Here is a 21,831-nt window from a genome sequence, read left to right as displayed (position 1 = left end):
TGCAATGTGGGAATATAGGGCTTCAGGGTTTCTGGAGGACAAGGAAGTCCCTTGGCTTTAGCCTTGGCATGGACCATTCTTCTTACCTCCATTTCTACAAGTCATCATCAGTAGGCTTATAACCTAGCCCAAAAGGTGGTGTGGCAGTAGGAATTATTGGGACTTGAGTAGTTGGCCTCTTCACAGTCTTCCTTAAATTCATCTTCGGAAGGTAATTCAATTTCCTTATCATTGCCACTACGTCGTTGTTGCTATAGGGAGCATAGTCCATGGGAATTTTTATACTTCTTCTCTTCTTTCGAAACTAGGCTTCTCAATTTCAAAGCTATCCAAGGTCAATGGCTCCTTCTCAGAATCAATACAAAAAATGGGCCTTGGTATGGTCAAAGTATTGCCATATATGGTAACTATGGCTCCTTCATGTAGAAACTAAACCTTTTGGTATAGGGATTAAGGTACAGCCTCTGTGTTATGGATCCATGGTCGCCCAAGGAGCATACTGAAGCACGAAGCTATATTAAGGACTTGAAATTCTACCTTCTTGATCATTGGCCCTATAGTGAGCTCTAGTGTCACGGTTTCTAAGACCTCCCTTCTATTATTGTCATATGCCCTCACATGCTAATCAGTCGGTACAAAATCTTCAATACTTAGGCCCAAACAACTTGCACTCCTTAAAGGACACACATTTAAGGCACTTCCATCATCAATTAGAACCATTGGGATCCTCTTGCCTTTGGCATCTATAGTAATGTGCAATGGGATATTGTGGTGCTTCCCCTTCTTTGTCAAATCTTTGTCAGAGTAGGAAATAGTGAGTTCCCTACTTATGGACCCAATCATAGCATTCAGATCTTGAGAAGTAGTAGTTGTAGGGACTTGGATTTGATTGAGAAGGTCTACCAGATTCTGACGGTGCTTGTATGAGGCCATGAGTAAACCCCATATTGGCTTGTGTCTTTTGTAGTTGCTTGAAGACCTCATCCTCTTCAATGGGTGTTTGTTGGGTAGATTTATTCAAGGCTTCTATTGGGTTGTGTGCCTCCAAATGTGGGGGTTTGAAGTGTCTCTCCCCCTTGTAATGCGGGAAATTTTTTATGGGTCATTTAGATCGGTATCTTGGAATTTGAAGTGTCTCCCCCCATATGTGGATGTCGGGTCATTTGATTGGGGTTCGAAGTGTCTCCCCCCGTATATAGGTGTTTGGTAACTTGCTTGGGGTTTGAAGTATATTGAATATATATTTTGTAATTAGTTTTTCTTATTTTTCGTATAAAAAAAATAAGTGGTGACTCCACATCACTATCCCAAAAAGAGAGATACCCTTACAAGCACCCGAATCTCTTTTTTTAGAGGGCCCAAATTTCGTGGCCTCTCACAAGTACTACAAATAATTTTCAGACATTGGGGTATTTTTGACGTTTTCATATTTAGTTATGGATATTTTAGACTTTACACGGTAAAATATTTTAGAAATCAAAAAATTTTGTTAAGTTTAATTGTGAGACTAACAGTCTGATTTCCAAAACATAAATTTGAAATTGAGAGTAACAGTCTGATTTCCAAAACATAAATTGATTGGTTTCAAACGTTAAAAAAAAAATTGTGAATTACTTAAAATAAGGGAAAATGTTCCCCTTTTTTTATTTTATCTTTTTAAAAATATATTATTTTATATCGTTATAATAAAGGCTGGAAATATTCTTTTTTACTTTGTAGTTTCTAGAACAATAAAAAAAAAAAAAAAAAAAAAAATCCCACGTTTTTTTTTGGTTTTTAGTTCAAGGATCAACTGATTCTATTTTATTCCCCACGTGGTCCACAAGACCTGGGAAGCGGTACTCAACAAAGAAAGTCCTGTCTGCGTTGGAAAACAGTGCAAAACAAAGCAAATTTATTGGTTACACGCTAGTGTTCACTGTTCATAGCCATGGACCTCTCTCTCACTCTTAGATTCCGATCACCGGAGCTCTATCTTTTTCCCGGAAAACCCATCTCTCCTTTCAGCTTTCCTAGAAAGCAATACCAACCCATTTTTCCTTGTCCCAAAACCAACCCAAAGCCGCACTTTACAGTCACAGCCAAGCAAAGGTCACCAATCGAAGGCATAAGCAAGGACCTCAATGCGATCGCTTCTCAGAACTTGGATTTCGCTTCCTGTCGCAGAAGGGTCCGCTCTGCCTTCGTGGAGGTCCAACAACAGCTTGATCATTGCTTGTTCAAGGTTAGTTTTTTTTTTTTTTTTCCTCCACCATGATCATAGTTTTGATTTCGTTGCTATTGGGTTGGTATATTATTTCAGTTACTGATTCTTTGTTGTTTTTTGTTCTGGATCTTTTTTGTGAATGCCAATTGGTTTTGATTGGTGGATAGATGGCTCCTACTGGGATCAGAACTGAGGAGGTAAGCAATGCTGCTTATTTTGAAACTGAGACAAAGTATTTTGCAAACAATCAAAATAAAAAGTTTTTTTTTTTATTATTATAAATTTCTGAGGAATGTTAGTATATTAAATATTATAATTATTTGCTATTAATGAGGACGCAAGGAGTTGAAATTTGGAAAAATCCACTCATTGTGCTCAACACATTAGGTTCAAATGCCTATTTTCTTATCAATTTCTTCATTTCTTGGCAACTAAGTGGAGACTGAAAGGCTAGTGAGATTGTAGTGTTTTAAAAAATTAATATAAAATATGTGACTGTCAATTATTAATGGGTTTGTAGTGGTATGAGAGGAACTCAAAGGGGTTGCAAATTTTCTGTAAAAGCTGGATGCCAGAGTCTGGTGTTCCCATCAAAGGTGTTTTATGTTTCTGCCATGGATATGGTGATACTTGCACATTCTTCTTTGAAGGTTTGCAATCATATTCATAAAGTAATTGGGAATAGCTTTATGCCTTATGTTTCTATTTTTTGTTTACTCTAGAGTGGTATATGAAACTGAATTTTAAGGCTTTATGTGTGATGTATGGTGAGTTTGGGATTTCAGGTATTGCCAAGCGAATTGCTGCATCTGGATATGGCGTTTATGCTTTGGACCACCCTGGTTTTGGCCTTTCTGATGGATTGCATGGTTACATCCCAAGTTTTGATCAATTAGTTGATAATGTTATAGAAAATTATACAAAAATAAAAGGTGCAACTTTCTAAACTGTCATAGAATCAGCATCACCATCATTAATTGCTTCTTTATGGATTTGGTGAACTTAATTAACAAAATGTTGTTGCTGATTGTGTTTTATGTTTGATTGGAAGGAAGACCTGAATTGAGAGGATTGCCACACTTTTTGTTAGGACAGTCCATGGGTGGAGCTGTTGCTCTTAAAGTTCATCTCAAGGAACCCCTTGGATGGGATGGAGTCATCCTTGTAGCCCCAATGTGTAAAGTAAGTCCATCCTACTACCTTACATGGTCAATAGTTAAGTGAAATCCAGAGTATTACTAAACTATTTTGTCAATTTATGAGCATTCAAAATTTATATTTGAAGGTCCCCATTATCTCTTGGCTTACATTTCTATATTTTTTCTGAATATGTAGAAATTATTTACTTTGGAAACTAGCCTGCTAATTTTGTAACTAATCAATGTACAGATATCTGATTGATCCAACAAACCACACTGACACAGTGGCTAACTCATTCTTGTGTGACGTTTTGATTAAGTTCCCTTTTGAAGTTTCATAATCTGTTTCATATCAATTTATCAAAAAAAAATCTGTTTCATATCATATCTAATTATTAGTAAGAATTTAATCATCTCTAGTAGTGCAGTTCATAAAAAGTGGGAAATTAAAGTCATTTTCAAACCAGGAGGTACCATCTATGATTTATATGTTACTTCCAGCTTATGTCATAATACATCTACAAGGGGGCAAAAAGGAACAATGAAAAAGATAACGAATATGAATAAGATCTACAACTTTGCTATCATGTTATGTAGCACTTAAAATCACACAACATTGTCAGTGTTCATTACTAAGGTTTCGTTGTTTCACTGTCTGTTTCTTTTTGGTCAACTTCTTGTTCTTGGTTTATGTAGTTTCTTAAGCACCTTAGGTCATTGCCTGCTTTGTTGAAATTTTCCTTGTTTCTATTTCAATCTGATTGAAAATTCTTTAGTGTAGGTGATGCAGGACAACCTAGGCTTCCCACCTAGATTAGTCCTACCGTAGAACCTTAGGCTTCCCACCTAAGGTGTTTGGAATCACCACCAAACAAATCAATGCAAAATAATCTCAATAATAATAATAGTCTGTAAAAAAACAAAAAGAACCATCTGGAGCTTTATATACAGCTTCCAGGAATCATAATGATAAAGATAAACACTCCTAAACAAATCCTAAACAATCTCAAATACTTATATGATAATCCTAACAATCTCAAATACTAATCCAATACTAAAGATAAACCCAAATAAAGATAACATAAATGATAAAGATAATCTCCACAGATGTGGGAGGCAATATGGAAAAGATCTGTCAGGATGGCCGAGTGGTCTAAGGCGCCAGACTCAAGTTCCTTATCAAAAAAAAAAAAAAAATATGGAAAAGATTTTGTGGAGATTCAGAGGAGGCTTAACCTGGAGTAAGAGTGAGAAGGAGAAGAAAATACAGAAATAAGTTTGGAGAGTTTATATAATGCCTAGGATATCATATAAGCAATTAGGCACATGTAGAAGCCTACAATAGGCTGTCTACACATATGTTTCCTGCGGATTTCCAGGTTGTGGTTGCCATTTGAAAGCTATCTTCAGAGAAGGACTGTTGTTGTCCATTTTGGGTGTTGAGAGACATTAGAGGCATTTCTCAATTAGCCCACCAAGTTACGACTCTTGAGTCAGTCTGTAGACGGTGGTAGTATCATTTGCACTTGTTATTGCACTGAGTTCATATAAGTCTCCTTTGCTCTGCATGTTGAGAGGAGAATGTTGTACAGTTTCTGGGTTTACTGCCTTTTCCCTCAGTGCACCTGGTTATAATAGTCATAAAGATTTGAATCCTTTTCTTTTCCCTTTTTGGGTAAGTGACAAGTGAGAACTAGGTATTCCCCCTTGGGCAGATGAGCTGCTACCTGTGGATTAACAATGGCAATGCATAATTGTCTTTTCATTGTGACTTCATGGTGAAACTTTTTGCAATTAAATTAATTTTATACTCAATGGTCTAAATCATCCCTCTTTTTACTAATTTATACACAATAAATATGTCTTTCTACTCTATGGACTAAAACATCCCGTCTATATAAATAGGCACACACTAAAAATGTTGTGTTAGCAACTTTTTTTTTTTTTTTAACAGTGAATTGTAGTCCTCAAGATAATCTTTATTTTTATAGTTTTCATTTTAACAAAAGATTTGATAGAATAACAAAATATTATTTCTTTACTCTTCACTGGGGGATATCTTATGTGGCTTTACATTACCTTGTTCATCATATTATCCTCACTAAATGATGATTAGGATAGTGGTCTTTCCATGTGTGTGTGTTAGGGAGGGGCTACAATATTGATTTTTTGTGCTCGTCCCTAATAGGATGTTTCAGGAAGTTGCATGGCTAAATTATGTTTCTGAATGAATGTACTCTTTCATTCACCAAATGAAAAATTTGCTGACCATGACTTGCTACTAAGATTGCAGAGGAAGTGAAGCCTCCATCTCCAGTTCTGAAGGTATTAACCCTTATGTCTAACGTCCTGCCAAAAGCAAAGCTCTTCCCACAGAAAGATCTAGCTGAGCTAGCCTTCAGAGACTTGAGGAAGAGGAAAATGGTTTGTCCTATATTTACTCGCTTGATATGAATGCACTTGCATAGTATTGTAAATTTGAAATGGCTATGGTGTTGTACTTCAATATGGTCCAACAACTGGTCAAACCTTCACAAGTATATTAGTCTATGTGCAAGATCTCAGAAAGATAATGAACATGTTAGAACCTTTTATATGCTGCTAAATACAGTCTAAAGGATATGTATGATTATAGTAGCATTTAAGCTGAGAAGTAGAGGGAATTTCATATGGAAGATAATCAGCTAGGTTGAGGGACAATGGTTTGTACTTCATATGTATCGACAATGGACATCTTCAGTAAAGAAAGAGGCAGTAATTGTCAATGTTTGTTTTTTGGTGGCACATGAACTGGTTAGTACATGTAGCAAATGAATGAAAGGTGCCTTTCTTTGGATGCTACATTCACAATACCTGATAAGCCCCTAGAGAAGCCATTGTTCCTCTTCCTGTAATGAATAAACCCATAGCCTTAGTTACACTGATATTGCCGAAACTTTTGATGACTAGAAAAACAATTTCTCAATCTCACTTTTACCTTTTCCTCATGTCTTTCATACCCTGATATTGTCCTACCATTAGCATCAACATTCAAGTAAGTAACTAGTACTAACCTCAATTTAATTCCTCATAGTACAGACCCTCGCTAACTTAATATTCTTCAACATTAGGAAATCTGTGTCCAGCCAAAAGGCATAAAAAGAATGAAGAATCATATAAGGTTTCAAATTTGTGAGAGTATCTTCTTGTAGTTATAAAGATTAAAGCATACAAAGACTAATAGTTATATTCTTTGTTTCTAGATGTTAAAGACTTTTTAATTGTTCTCTGGAATGATTCTTGAATAATAGCTTTTGCATTTTTGTATTGTAGGCTGTCTACAATGTGATTTGTTACAAAGACCAAACACGATTGAAAACTGCTGTGGAACTTTTGAAGGTGACAAGTGAAATTGAGAAGCAAGTGGAGAAGGTCAGTTTCCATTTGCGTTTTTTTTTTTTTTTGCCCTTTCTTTGTCATAATCCATGTGAGGATAGTATTCTTTTGTTATTGCCTGAGATAGGCATGCATATTATTCTATATATACAAGATTCAAATCAATTAGAGGTATTGCAGGTTTCATCTCCATTGCTGATTCTTCATGGAGCTGCAGATAAGGTGACAGATCCATTAGTGAGCCAATTTCTTTATGAGAAGGCCTCCACCAAAGACAAAACCCTAAAACTCTATGATGATGGATATCACTGCATTTTGGAAGGGGAGCCTGATGACAGAATATTTACAGTCCTTAATGATATTGTTTCTTGGCTTGATTCCCGGGTGTCTTCTTAACTAAAAGTTCCCCTTTGGTTTTTCACTCACCATGGACAAGTTCATCCATTTTTATTTCTTATGCTATATACTGTTACATACTTACATGGCATGGAAGATCATTTATTCTATTGCATCCCCCTCTCCCTACCCTTTATCCTATAGTCTTATAATAGCATTAGCAGCAGGCTCAACAAAACACAATTTCAACAAAAATATGGCTATAGGCACCTAAAACTCTCTTGCATTGTCCACTTCTCCCATGGCCCCTCCCCCATTTGTTAAAAAAAAATGTACCTGCCTTGTGATGGGGATGCACAATAATCTAAAGGTTTGATGAAAGTTAATTAGCACTAAGAAATTTTGTCCCCCGTTTCTATCTGAATAAGCATAAGAATCCATTGTTCGAGCAGGGTTGGTCAAGCTACCACCATGAGATAATATTTGTAATTTTGTAGTGCTTGCCTAAGCGTAGACCAGCTCAAAACCCAACTCACCGGGTTCTTAATTATGGTCTGAAGGGTAGACTGCACGACCTCGTAACCCTTCACTTAATAGTTAATTGTAAACCCCCTTCAACCCAAGTGGAGGTGTACTTGATTTTTAGAGCAAGTGGAGGTGTACTTTGATTCTAGGTCTCTACTATAATTTGAAGAGAACAACGTTTCTATAAATGAGATCGTACCTAGAACCTTTTTTATAGAAGAAGTTTGTACCTAAAGCCTTAACAACAATTTTGTCTTGATTTTATAACAGTAAGTTCATATACAATTTTCATAATTGTAGAGGTGATATGTCATCCTAATAAAAGAGGTGTAAAATATGAATCCATACAAAAATGATATTAAAGCAATTACAATGTATGATGTGGCTATTTATGAGAATTTTGGGTGCATAGCATTTCTCCTAAGCAATTCTCTTCATATTAGGGGCTTTGACTAAATCTTGCTTGACTTGGATTTGGAGTTTATGAGTGGACAATTGGTTCATTTTCCATTTCGTTTGGTATTATCCAACCTTTTGTTGTGATAAGGATATTTTTGGAAAAGGAAAAGAACAACCTTAACTTTAGAACTTGTCAAGAAAACGTATGTCACAACAGTTATGAGTCGACGACACCAGTAGCCAATGGTCTCTAGAGGGGTTAGTTTGAAACCTCATACCCAGCACCCATAGAAGCTGAAGGCCAGGTTATAGCAGTAGGATGATGCTCGCTCCTAATGACCAAGTAGACGAGCCTATGCCCAGTTGAAGGATACATGTCCCGTACTAAGTAGATGGAACACACTGAATGATGGATATGCATATCGATAGATCCTACGTGTCCTTACATGATCTCCACACATATTCCTATAGGGAAATATCTTGCGTGCCATGCACCAAGACCATACTACGTGATTTCCATCTTCCCAATATGGGAAGATGTCCCAAAGATCTCGGTGACATTAATTCCACCACCTCTCTATAAGGAAAACCCTTTTACTCCCGGGGCCTAGGTCTGCTCCATGACAATATATAAGCAACAAGCTCTCTCCTCCTCAAGGCATGCAGAAAATTCTTAGCTCTTTCACTATAGAGTTCTTGGAGATTTTTCATTCACTAACTTAACCTTCGGAGGGTCTTTGGCCGGCACTCTACCGGTGCTCCCTATTTGATTCTTGGTTTCTTGTTTTTCAGGTACCCATTGGAGCGTTCGAGGATGATTAGTTCACTGAAAATTTTTGTGCATCATCAATTGGTGTTATCTGTGGGGATCGAGTGATTAGCCATATCACCGCTTCTAAGATGAGTTTCATGGTCTAGATGCGATTAATGGCTACCATCAACTAGGAGACAAGGAACCCCCTTATCGCCTTGGAGAGACAGGTGCAAACCTTGGGCGTAGCAATTGAGCGCCTCACCCAGCACAACTAGGAGTTGGAGCAACAACTAAATCAAAGAAACAAACGGCGTCCCGAAGATCATCATAACGGATGGGCCAACAAGGAATAGAACAGCAGTCACTTCTCGATGGGAGATCGACGAGAAAGGGAGGATCAAGAAGAAAGCAACAGCCCCTATAAGAGACAGGTAGGAAGACACCAACCACTCGTTGGAACTAGAAAGCAGCGCCATGCGCATGGCATAGGACATGTAGATGATGAAGGAGAAGATGGACATGATGATGAACACCATGAGGGGATAGGTATCCACTAACTTGGACGAGCTAGTTCAGTGGACGAACTCACCCTTCACAGTGCAGGTGACCTTTTTCTCCCAGGTGGAAGCATATGATGGGTCATGGAGTTAGGACATATGTGGAACTTGTTATGAACATATGTCATTTAGAATTGGCTAATCCTTTGACAAAACGCACTTTATTTGTAATTGGGTAGATCTAGGATAGTTTAAGTCTTCAAGCAATATTGTGGTTCATTCAAGAGTTAAAGCCATGCAAGTCTGTTCAAGAAACAAGTGAAGAGGTGCTGTATTTTAAAGCTCGATAGATAGCTCGACAGATTGTATCTATCGAGGTTTAAAAGAAGCTTTTAGCCTGAAACTCAACAGCATCTTGATAGATAGCCTATCTATCGAGAATTACGAAAATAAGATTTCTAGATTTATTTTTCACGCATATCTAAGCTATTTGTGTAGGGTTTCTTTTCTCACAACCCTAGACATATATAAGAATTATTTTAAGGGCCGTCTAGGGTGACGCAACTGGATGCAACTTGATGCAAAGTGATTATTCACTCAAATTGTAACTGGAGACAATTTGCCCTAGTTCATATTTTTCTTGAAGAAGCTGTTGCATTTGTACGCCGTAGGGTTTTGTAACCAAGGAGTTTCTTGATTTTCATTGTGTGGATGAACTAAAGAACTTTGCAGCCAACATCTTTCTTAAGTTGGTGAGTAAGCCGCGTACTGGGATCTACGCATCGATTGGTTAGTCACGTATTGGGAGCCGTGTATTGAAAATGAGACATTGTTACTACTTTACAAGTCCAATTGTATATTGGGGTAAGGGTTCAACTGTAGGTTGGTATAAGGTACTAGGATTCCTTTACTTGTAACCGCTTGTTTTGATAACAGTGGATTCTCGGGAGTGGTGACCTTAAATTCACCCAGTGGGGTTTTGCCTCAATGGTTTTCTCCATTCGTAAACAAATCACCTGTGTTCAATTTAATTTCCACTGCATTTAGTAATTTTGTGATTTGTTTGTGCTACCATGCGTGTTGCATGTTAAATTGACTTAATTAAATTACTTGGCTAATATATTGGTTAATTTACCAAAGGGGTCAATACTATCTTGACCTATCACATAGGACCCACTTGATCATCTGGAGTCATTCAAGACCTTTATGCACTTGCAGGTCAGTTAAATGGCAAGGCAAGGCCACGCCCGTTTGGCTCCTTGCGGAGTATAGCTCACATCTAAACATCTGATTAGGGAACGCGGCAACGCCCATGAAGCTCCGGCGGAAAGTGCCAGGCTGTATGCCCATGGGTGCAGGATTCTTCGAAAAGGCGCGGTCTGACTCGGAGACCTGGGACCTTGGCTTAGCAATAAATGAAGGGGAGCTCTCCACTACACTCAAGGGACTAGCAAGAGTATGGTTCAGCAAACTGTCTCCCAATACTGTCTCTACCTTCAAGGAATTGAGCAAACACTTTGTCACCCACTTTATCGGGGGCTAGAGGTACAAGAGGTCCTCAACAAGCTTGTTGAACATTAAGCAATGGGAGGATGAAAGCTTGAGATGATCCCCATCTCAAAAGAGGAAGAAAGTCTGCCCGAACGAATGACCGAAGGGACGATAGAAGATCAAGATCTCTGCTTGGGAAGACTGTTAACTTCACCCTGCTAAATACCTCGTTAAATACCCTACTTGACCAAGTCCTCATGCTGATAAGGGATGACGCGACACTGACTTGGCCGGACAAGCTGAAGGGAGATCCAAACAAAAGGCCTAGAAACAAGTGTTGTCGTTTTCATCGAGATCATGGGCACGACACTTCCGAGTGCTATGACTTGAAACAACAAATAGAAGCCCTTATCAAGCAAGGGAAACTATAGTGGTTCGTCAAGGGTAGAGAAAACCCGTTGAGGGACCCTAAGCCCAACTAACGGGTTAAGGAGCGACCAAGGGTTTTGCTCGGGGAAATAAGGGTAATTGTAGGAGGAAGTACGATGGCTAGCTCCTCTAAGAATGCAAGGAAGACATACTTACAGATGATGCAAAACGTCCAGATTTCAAGCAGATTGCCCAAAATGACTAAGGTTGGCAACCCAGCCGTCAGCTTCATGGAAGATGATGCTTGACGACTCCACCACCCTCATGACAATGCTTTGGTCATCAACCTGACGATAGCCAATTTCAATACCCGTCGAGAGTTGGTAGATAATGGGAGTTCGGCTGACATCCTCTAATACCTTACTTTCTAGTAAATGAGGATTGACAAGGAGTAGCTCTTGCCCTCAGACAAACCGCTAGTAGGGTTTGGCGGTACCAAAGTCTTCCCCGTTGGGACCATCACCCTACTAGTGACCATTTGAACATACCTTTAGCAACTCACTAAGGATGTCAGTTTCCTAGTCGTTGATTACTCCTCCACCTACAACACCATCATTATGCGACCTACGCTTAACGCATGGAGAGTAGCCATGTTTACGTACCACTTGTTGGTGAAGTTCCCAATGGAGTACGGGATAGAAAAAGCACGCGAAAACCATATGGCAGCTTGCGAATGCTACATAGCCATGTTGGAGATGGACGATCATCTGCAAGCACTAAACATCTTGGAACGACAAGTTACAGTAGAACCAACAGAAGACTTGAAGGAAATCTCTCTAGACGACAACTACTTGGGTTGAATCACCCGCATCAGCATACAGGCTAACCCTTCAATCTGTAGAGAACTTGCCTTCTTCCTGAAGAACAATCAGGACGTCTTTGCTTGGAGCCATGAGGACATACCAGGGATTAACCTAAGTATCATGGTTCACAAACTCAATGTGCCTTCATCTTTCCCTCCTATTCGATAGAAGAAAAGATTGTTTGCTTAAGAGAGAGGCAAAGTCATAGCAGAAGAAGTTTGCAAGTTGCTAGAAGTGGATTTCTTTAAAGAGGTGTACTATCCTGATTGGTTGGCCAATGTAGTGATGGTCAAAAAGGCAAATGGAAAATGGAGGATGTGTGTGGATTTTACCGACTTAAACAGAGCCTGCTCGAAGGACAGTTATCCACTCGTGGATTCGACAGTAGGACATCAGTTGCTAAGCTTTATGGACGCATTCTTTAGCTATAACCAGATCAGGCTGGATGAAGCCGACCAAGAAAAGACTTCATTCATCACGAGGCAAGGGCTCTTTTTCTATAAGGTTATTCCCTTCGGATTGAAGAATGTGGGAGCAACGTATCAAAGACTTGTGAATAGCATGTTCGTCCAACAGATTGGATGGAATGTTGAAGTGTACGTAGACGACATGCTGGTGAAGAGCAAGAAGGAGGATTGTCACTTGGACGACCTATGAGAAACATTCAAGACTCTCTATCTCTACGACATGAAACTTAATCTCAACAAATGCGTGTTTGAAGTATCGTCGAGAAAGTTTTTGGGCTTCATGGTGTCACAATGACGCATAGAGGCCAACCCTGACAAAATATAGGCCATATTAGAGATGAAGCCTCCATAGAACATCAAGGAGGTATAAAGCTTGAATGGTAGAGTGGTAGCTATCAATAGGTTCGTCTATCGGGCAATGGACAAATGCTTACCATTCTTTAAAACACTAAAGAAGGGTGGATCAACAAATGCCAGTAGGCCTTTGAAGAGCTAAAGATGTACCTTGTGTCCCTACCGCTACTCAGTCTATCTAAGCCCTAGGGAAGAACTTTTGCTATACTTGGTTGTATCCCCAACAACTGTCAGCTCAACTCTCATCCGAGAAGAGGACTGCATACAGTTTACCTATCTACTACACTAGCCGAGCGCTACGAGGGGTAGAAGAGAAGTACTCCCTATGGAGAAACTATCCTTTGCCTGATCACAGCCACCCACAAGCTCAGGTCATACTTCTAGGCACACACCATAGTGGTCCATATGGACAAGCCATTGTGGAAGGCAATGAACAATCTGGAGGCAGCCAGACGATTAGTTTTATGGGTGATAGAGCTTGGCAAGTTTGACATACTATACCATCCAAGAACTATGATCAAGACCCAAGCTTTGGCCGACTTTGTCACCGAATTCACAACAAAGGAAGATGAAGACGAAGAACCTGCACCATGGATAATACATATGGACGACTTGTCCAACCAACGCGTTGGAGGAGTCGGGGTCATCTTGTAGTCGCTAGAGGGGGATTTGATAGAGTGTGCAGTCCGTCTCCAATTTTTGACAACCAAAAATGAAGCCGAGTACGAAACAGTTTTCATGGGTCTCGACCTAGCTAAATTAGTAAGGGATTCATCAGTAGTCATACACAATGACTCATAAGTTATTGTCAGACATATCAACAGAGACTACGAGGCCAAAAGGGAACGGATGAAGGAATACCTAAGCATGGTCAAAGAAAGGGTAAGCCAGAAGTTCTTGGCTAAATTTGTGCAAATTCCGAGAGAAGCAAATGAGTTAGGTGATTGTCTAGCTAAAGTAGCATCCATGAAAGACATGGTCATCGTCGGTCAGGTACTATCCTTTGTCCAATACTCACTTGCCACTAACAAAATAGATGTATAGGTGATCCCCACGGGAGCTGATTGAACAACACCAATCGTCTCCTACCTTAGGAATGGGATGCTTCTGAAAGACCATAATGCTTCTCGAAGGCTGAAGGTGCAGTCATCACATTTCATATTGATTAGAGATGTCCTTTACAAAAGAGGCTTCTTTCGTCCATACTTGAGATGCTTGGTCCTTGACGAAGCAGACTACGTCATGAGGGAAGTCCACGAGGAAGTATGTGGAAACCATTCGGGAGCATGATCATTGGTTTACAAACTCATACGAGTAGGGTACTATCGGCCCACTATGCAGAAGGACACCTAGTCCTATGTGAAGCCGTGCAGCAGAAGAACATCATACAATGCATGCTCCTTAGCCATTTGCTCGGTGGCGGCTCAACATAATGGGATCCTTCCCCATGGCAATGCGGCAACTCAAATTCCTCGTTGTAGGGATTGACTATTTCACTAAATGGGTCGAGGTAGAACCCTTGGCCACTACCAATAAGAAGAATGTCTGAGGCTTCTTCTGGAAAAGCATCATTTGTAGCTTCGGTATCCCTAGAGTTTTCGTTTCTGATAATGGAAAGAAATTCAATAACGACGCATTCAGGGACTTCTACCAATAGCTGGGAATCAAAAACCACTATTCATCCCCACCTACCCACAGGCCAATGGTCAAATTGAGGTTACAAACCAATCCTTTCTCAAGATGATCAAGATTCGGCTAAAGGGGGCAAAGGGTATATGGCCGGACGAATTACCAAGTGTGTTAGAGGCATATTAGATGACGGCTTGCACACCTACGGGCGAAACACCCTTTTGCCTTGCATCTGGAAGTGAAGCTGTCATCTCGGCAGAAGTTGGATTAACCAGCTATAGGGTGGTCCACCATGACAAAAGAAGGAATTAAGAGGGAATCCATCTACAGTTGGACCTTCTAGATGAAGTTAGGGCGACGATTGAGCAACGAATCGCAATTAGTACCTAATGACAATGCACTACAACACTAAGGTCAAACTCCAGCATTTTTCAAGTCGGGGACCTAGTCCTACGGAAGGTGACGACAGCTACTAAAGACCCCACACAGGCAAGTTAGGCCCCAACTGAGAAGGACCTTACTGGATCATTGATTTCCATAGAAACGGGACCTACTACCTAGAGATCCTCGACGGGCAAAGACTCCATCACCCATGGAACATCGAGTAGCTGAGGAAGTACTATCGGTAGCACTACCAAAAGCTACAAACTATGTTTCTTTTTCTGTTAATTGTTCAAGTTTTTAGACTTTAAAGCCCGACGGGCGAAAATATCTACAATTTGTATTCAAGTTATTTTTAATAAAAGGACTATTCACAAGTAATTGTGTCTGCAAAAGAAAGTCCTTACGAAAAAATCTTAAGTCCTACCTACGGGGTGGACGGATGACCAAGGATACCGATGAGTACCTAGACACAAGAAATCCTAAGTGCTATCTACGGGGTGGATCGATGATCAAGGATACCAACTAGTACCCTGTACCAAAAAATCCTAATTCCTACCTTCGGGAGGGACATATGACCAAAAAGATGCCAATGGGTACCTGGTTAAGAAAATCCTAAGTTCTACCTATGGGGTGGATGAGTCACCAAGAACACCAATAGGAGCCTTGGTCTTGAAATTTGTTAAGTCCTACCTTTGGGGTGGACGAATCACTGAGGACACCAACGGGTGCCTGGGTCCAAAGAATCTGTTAAGTCCTACCTATAGGGGGATGGATCACCATGGATACTGACCGCTGCCCGGTTATAAAAAATTCTAAGTCCTACCTATGGGATAGATGGATCCCCAAGGGCCCTAAGGAGAACCTAGTATACAAGTCCAGTTTACCTGGATGGATGGTTAAGAAAATCAATGGAATATAGATATTTGTAAATCCTACCTACGGAGTAGACGAATACCCACGAGTATAAGATTGCTTACAAATAATCTATGTCCTTATGACGGATAGGGGGCATGCGCACAATCGCAATAAACATACAAGTGAAAGAGATTCAACGAACAAGCAAAAAATAAAAGAAAAGAATGATAAAAACATGATAAATAAAATAAAAGCCTCGACTAACTTGACGGGGACAAAATTTAATACATAAGCCCAAAACGAGGCACTCCATTGTTTTGAAATTATTCTTACAAAACGCAAAAGAAATGACAAAAAGAAAAAGGCAAAGCTAGGCAGGAGCATTGGGGACAGATTGGACTTCAAGAGTTGACAAACCCTTAGGGACAGACAAGCCTTCGATAACAGTTTGTCCTTTAGGGACGCTCAGATCGTCTGTCTCAGCCTGAGCAGGCTCCTTCACCTCTCCCTCTGCCAAGTGGACAACATCGTCAGCCTCGTTCAGGGAAGTGTTGGCACCGCCAGGCGTCGGCCGAATAGTATCCTCGATCACCACTTGGAATAGGTACAGGTCAAGATAGAGGATAGCTATCTACTTAAGGCAATCCTTGAATCGTCGCCATACAAGCCGCCCAACTCATCATAGAAAGGTTGGGAGGTCTGGTACTCTGCCACAGTGTCAGATTCAGCTTGCTTGATTTGCTCACAAAGGGTGGCCAGCTCCATCGTCAAATTGATATTTGATTTAGCTAGCTCTTGGCACCGATGCGTAGTTGCCTCTAACTTTGCCTTCTTCTCGGTCAACTCAATGTTAAGGACACGAGTAGCTTCCTTATATTGTTCCAACTGGTCGGCTTTATACTCCAGACGGGTATGCTGGTGACAAACCACCCCCTCTTTAGCTTCGCACCTAACTCGAAGGGCCTTCATCCTCACCATAGCCTACAAAAAGGTGATGGTTATAATAAAAAAAGAAACAAAGGGAATAAAAGAAAAAGGGAGGAAAACCCGACAGATACTCACCCTTGCTAGGTTAAAAAGACCAAAAACCCTCAAGTCCTCAGTGGCATGCTCGCCACATTCATCCATATCTGTGTCCTTAATGATTGAGTGGATCATCTCGATGGCATACTCCTTGTGGCTCACAAGACTTTAGATGGGGCCAGAAGCGATGGGACCTTGGGTCGTCATTAGGCCTTTACTAGCACCATGGCGAGGAGGTGAGGGATGGATCCACCTAGTTGGCTACAGTGGATTGGCCCGTCACCTTTTTAACAGGACACTCATCCTTACCCGTCCCTTTCCTCTTGAGGGCAGCTTTGGGAGGAGGCTTCCCCTCGTTGCTTGAGGCGAGCAGCAACAACTTGCTTCACCAAAGCCCTTTGCCTACCTATCCATCTCTGAAAAATAATAATGGAATGAATAAGAAAAAATCGACAGGTTAAAATAGATAACCAAGAAAGTAGACCGATAGAAGAAAACTTACATTGACGAGCATACACGTCCAACCGTCGGGCTTCAACTGTTGGCTCTAGACCACCACAAAAAGCATATAGGGCCTTCCACTTCCTCTACCCAAGCAGAATTGCCCAAATGTGCCTAAGGAAACTCTTTTACTCCTCATCTATTTTTGGATGGGCTTGAGTGGAAAAAAATTAAAAACAGTAGGTCAGTTACATAATCAAAGCTAATGGGATGAATAAGAAAGTAAACACTGACAACTCACCAGACTAATATAAAACACCCATAGTATTGTCAAACCCGTCGGGCATGCTATCCCACTCTTTGGGTTGGTTTACACACCTAGTTCGTTCCTTGTACAAAAAAAAAAACCACTCTTCTAGTTCTTGTTAGAGTTAGGCATGTCTGACACCAATCTAAACGACAACTTCCTTACCAAAAAATTATAAATACCCTTTGACGAGTATATTTGCTGAGGCTTGTAATATTAGAAGAAATCTACAACTGTAAGGCGACGGTTGCCCCCACTCAATTGGCCCCATATCACTTTGGCCCCAATAAAGATTGTAAAGTTGTGATTTGCAACTTTGTTTTATGTTGGCTTTATTCCATGATAAAAAGTGTTGTAATTGCTTTATTTTGTTCCTTGTATTTTGGGGGATTTTATTGTATTGGGTTTAGTATTAAGTTTGGTAAAGAATCAAGCATGAAATGAAGAATTAGTGCAATTTCGCTAGTGTCTCATGAGAAGCTTACCCACTGAAAGGGCACGTGAGAAGCACATGCTGGAAGCTAAAGAGTCGTGCTTGGCTGTCAGTTTTGTGAGTGTCTCACGAGAAGGGCTAACCCGCAAGATACCCGCGAAACATTCTTCTTGGAGGATTTTAAGTGTGACTTTCTTACTCTTCATCCATACTATATATTCCCTCATTACCCACAAATGTATAGGAGGCTATTCAGGGAGAAAAACCCTAGATAGGTTTTTTATAACACAACACACCCAATTTTTAGAGAGAGAGCTACTCATCCTTAGTGAGAAATCATTGTAACCTCTTCTCATTCCCTCTCCCATTATCATACCTTGAGAGGAGATTTGTACCCAAACACAATCCACACTTTTTCAGAGTGTAGAGATTTGGCGGATGCAATTGGGCGTATTGCAAGATCCGGAAAGTTAAAGAAGACATGACTCTAAGAAGTCCTTTGGTAGCAGGAGCTTGGAGGGCTCAAGTACATTGGGTAGACTAGGCTTAGAGGGACTTTTATTATTCTTGTACTCCAACTTTATTCTTTAGTGGATTGATTTCGACTTGGAGGGTCGCGGTGAGGTTTTTTGCCGAGTTCTTCGGTTTTCTCTTCGAGAACATGTCTTGGTGTTATATTGTAGTTGCATCTCTTTTCCCTTACTCTTGTGCTTTACTTTTATTGTTTGTTGTTCATGTTTACGCACTAGAGTAGTTATCGGTTTATTGCATTTCATTTACTCTTGTTTGCACTTAGATAAGTTAGAGTAAAAGCAATCTAGCCGTAATTTTTTGATTGGGGGTCTAAACAAGCTCTTGTGTTTTTACACAAATTCGAGTTGTCAAAGATCCTCCACACATTTGGGGCAATCTAGCTAATGGATAAGCCTAAATAATTAGCAAGCTGGCGGTGTAGCTCCGTTAGTGGCAACCTCAACCCAGCGATAAACGTTGCGTCATACAAACCAACGTCCTCTATTTTGCTAGAATAACATTTCTCAAACTTCCTTGGCAACCGCATAGGGATGTGGATGAGAATTTGAAAACGAGTATGAGGTTGTTGAAAACTTTCAATAACATGGTCAGGTAGAAGTCATTTACCGTCCATATCAAGGGAAGGATGAAAGGTCTATGGTCGTCATCTTCCACTTTGCCTACAACCCTATCTTCTTCTCCATGGTCCTCTCTCTCCTCACCATCATCCTCCTATTCATACTCATCGTTATCCTCTTCGTCTTCCTCCTTAGCAAGAGAATGGGTAGACGGTTCCCTTTTTAGGGACCAGGTCAAATCATCCATGGGCTCATGTTTGAACAAATAGACTTCGTCGTAGCCTGTACCCTTACAGACTAACGACGGTTGTTCACTCATTGTTTCTCTATCACTTGAAATCTATTTACTTAAAAGCGACAAATGTATACTAAGAACCTACTCGTGCGGCGGATCTCTAAAAATGACGACCATTTAAGTTCAAAAGACAATGATTGAAATAGAGTAGAGGAACTTAAGTAAAAAGAAGTCAACTGTGGATCGTTGATCAAGATGATGGATAAAAACGAATATGAGAGTGACGACGGAGTGGCTTGAAGTCACAGTAAGCAAGAGAGGAAAATAAAACAAAAAAAGAAAACTAAGAAAGAAGAACTATTAATAGGGCGAAGGAGCGTAGTATATGAAGCAACGCTTCTGATTAGAAATAAGGCCAATCAGTGATTGCCACGTGTCACCTAGCATTCATTGCAAAAGCTACCTACCCCATTAATGACACACTCCTCAATAAAGACCTTAATATCCATGAAAACCCGTTTTACTTCGCAACCCGTCGGGCATGGCCGACAGGCACACGAAGTAAGGGATAGCCGATAAGGATATTTTTGGAAAAGGAAAAGAACACCCTTAACTCTAGAACCCAACAGGAAAATGTACGTCACAACAGTTATGAGTCAACAGCACTAGTAGCCGACGATCTCTAGAGGGGTCCATCCAAAACCTTGTACCCATCACCCACAGAAATTGAAGGCCAAATTATAGCAGTAGGATGATGCTCACTCCTGATGACCAAGTAGATGAGCCCATGCCTAGCTAACAAATACATGTCCCGTACCAAGTAGACGGATCACATCGAAGGATGAATAGGCGTATAGATGGGTTGACAGATCCTACATGTCCTTACGTGATCTCCACACATATTCCTATATGGAAATATCTTGCACGCCACACACCAAGACCATACTACGTGATTTCCATCTTCCTGATATAGGAAGACGTCACAATGATCTCGGTGACATTAACTCCACCTCCTCCCTTTAAAGCAAACCCCTTTACTCTTGGGATCTAGGTCTACTCCATGCCAATATATATGCAGAAAATCCTTAGCTATTTCACTATAGAAGTTCTTGGAGATTTCTTATTCACTAACTTAACCTTTGGAGGGTCTTTGGCCGACACCCCACTGGTGCTCTCTGTTTGGTTCTTGGTTTCTTGTTCTCCGAGTACCCATTGGAGCATTCGAGGACGATCAGTTCATTGATGATTTTTATGCATCATCACATTGAAAAAACTCATTTTCTTTGCCTTATAGCATCCTTTTTCGTTCTATTCAAAGATGGAAATTCAAAGTCTAGTTCTCCCGAGAGACCAAAGGGTAGATCAGTTTTTTGGACTAGCCTATCAATGGTGTTAGTCATTTTGTGTCCCTTAGTGCATTCATCTATTGTTGTTGCTCATGTACTCTACTCGTGGCCTCTGACTAACAAGGAGCTTGCTGATTGCCTTGCTTATTATTCCTCTAAGAAAAGTTTTGAGCTTCACTTTTAGCCTTTTACTTGACTAAGGTGGTAGGTTAGGATTGTTTAACATGCTCTTGGTTTTGTGTAATGCATCACGTGAGTTTTCTCCTCTGCCACAACACCTGCAACATCCCTTGTATGGGTTCATAGAATTGTCGATCCTAGGCAAAGACACAATTCTCGTGAGCCTAAGAGGTTCCAATTTGTTGATCGATATTTCTTTTATTGTAAATAATGTCCCTAGTCTTAATTGTCCGATTTTTTTTTCTATCTGAAAAATTGTTTCTCACAAATGATGCCAAACTAATGGTACAATTGATCAGAGGGTTGATTTGAAGGAAATATACATGTATGCAGCGGAAAATTAACGGATCTACTTCATTCGCAATTGATAACATGTGCTATGTAAATTTCAGAATTCTAGAACAAGAGAGCGTACCTTGGTGCGGTGAAATTTAAAACCAAAGATTGAAGTACTCAGGAACACTTTTAATCTTCACTCCAATTTCACTTTACGGCCAAGATGTGTGGTCTCTCAATTAGTTTTCAAGGGAGAATGATAGAGTGCCTCTTTTTCACATACACACCATTTCACAATGATATCTCACTTTTTCATATATTAAAAATCTGTATATTTATCTCCTTATAACTGATTATCTAATTGGGCTAGCCTTTTGGGCCTTTCTAATTGGTCTTTAGTGTGTGGCTTGGAGTAGGACCAAAAGGGACCAATAAGACACTAGCTCCAATAGGCCTTGGGTTTTTCTGTCAACTCTTGACAAGTCCAAAGTTACCATTAATTATATTTAATACCACTATATAAATATAGTTGCACTCTAGGCCTTATGTATAAATTATATGCTAAGATTTTATTATACATGCAACCCCTTCATAAAATATTCGTAATAATACTAAGTCATGAAAGTAGACTGCCACTTTGTAGATTACTACATCTTATCCTTGAGTACCCGATTTAATCCTTCAAAGTTATTCAACATATATTTATGAAATCCAATTTCATAAATATATACTTTAATAAATTCTTACTAAAGTGGTTAGGTCTAACTCTCTGAATAACCGAACCCATTAAACTTATCTCAAGGGAATATTTTATATCTCCGTTAAGAGACTATGAATTTAATCTTGAGAATATATG

General features: G+C 40.0%; 1 protein-coding gene across 1 annotated transcript; it reads left to right on the top strand.

Annotated features, from left to right (window-relative positions):
- Nucleotides 1-1,831: 1,831 nt before the first annotated feature.
- LOC142606752 (caffeoylshikimate esterase) lies at nt 1,832-7,231 on the top strand. The gene is made up of 8 exons (XM_075778085.1): nt 1,832-2,224; nt 2,374-2,403; nt 2,727-2,856; nt 2,992-3,138; nt 3,258-3,388; nt 5,632-5,769; nt 6,658-6,756; nt 6,901-7,231. The coding sequence occupies exons 1-8, from the start codon at nt 1,931-1,933 to the stop codon at nt 7,114-7,116; spliced, it is 1,185 nt and encodes a 394-aa protein (XP_075634200.1). The 5' UTR covers nt 1,832-1,930; the 3' UTR covers nt 7,117-7,231.
- Nucleotides 7,232-21,831: the final 14,600 nt, after the last annotated feature.

This window comes from Castanea sativa, chromosome 8 (assembly GCF_040712315.1).
Source record: "Castanea sativa cultivar Marrone di Chiusa Pesio chromosome 8, ASM4071231v1".
Taxonomy (NCBI): domain Eukaryota; kingdom Viridiplantae; phylum Streptophyta; class Magnoliopsida; order Fagales; family Fagaceae; genus Castanea; species Castanea sativa.
The sequence above is the reverse complement of the archived record's forward strand: the minus strand, read 5'-3'. Positions and strand labels throughout refer to the sequence as shown.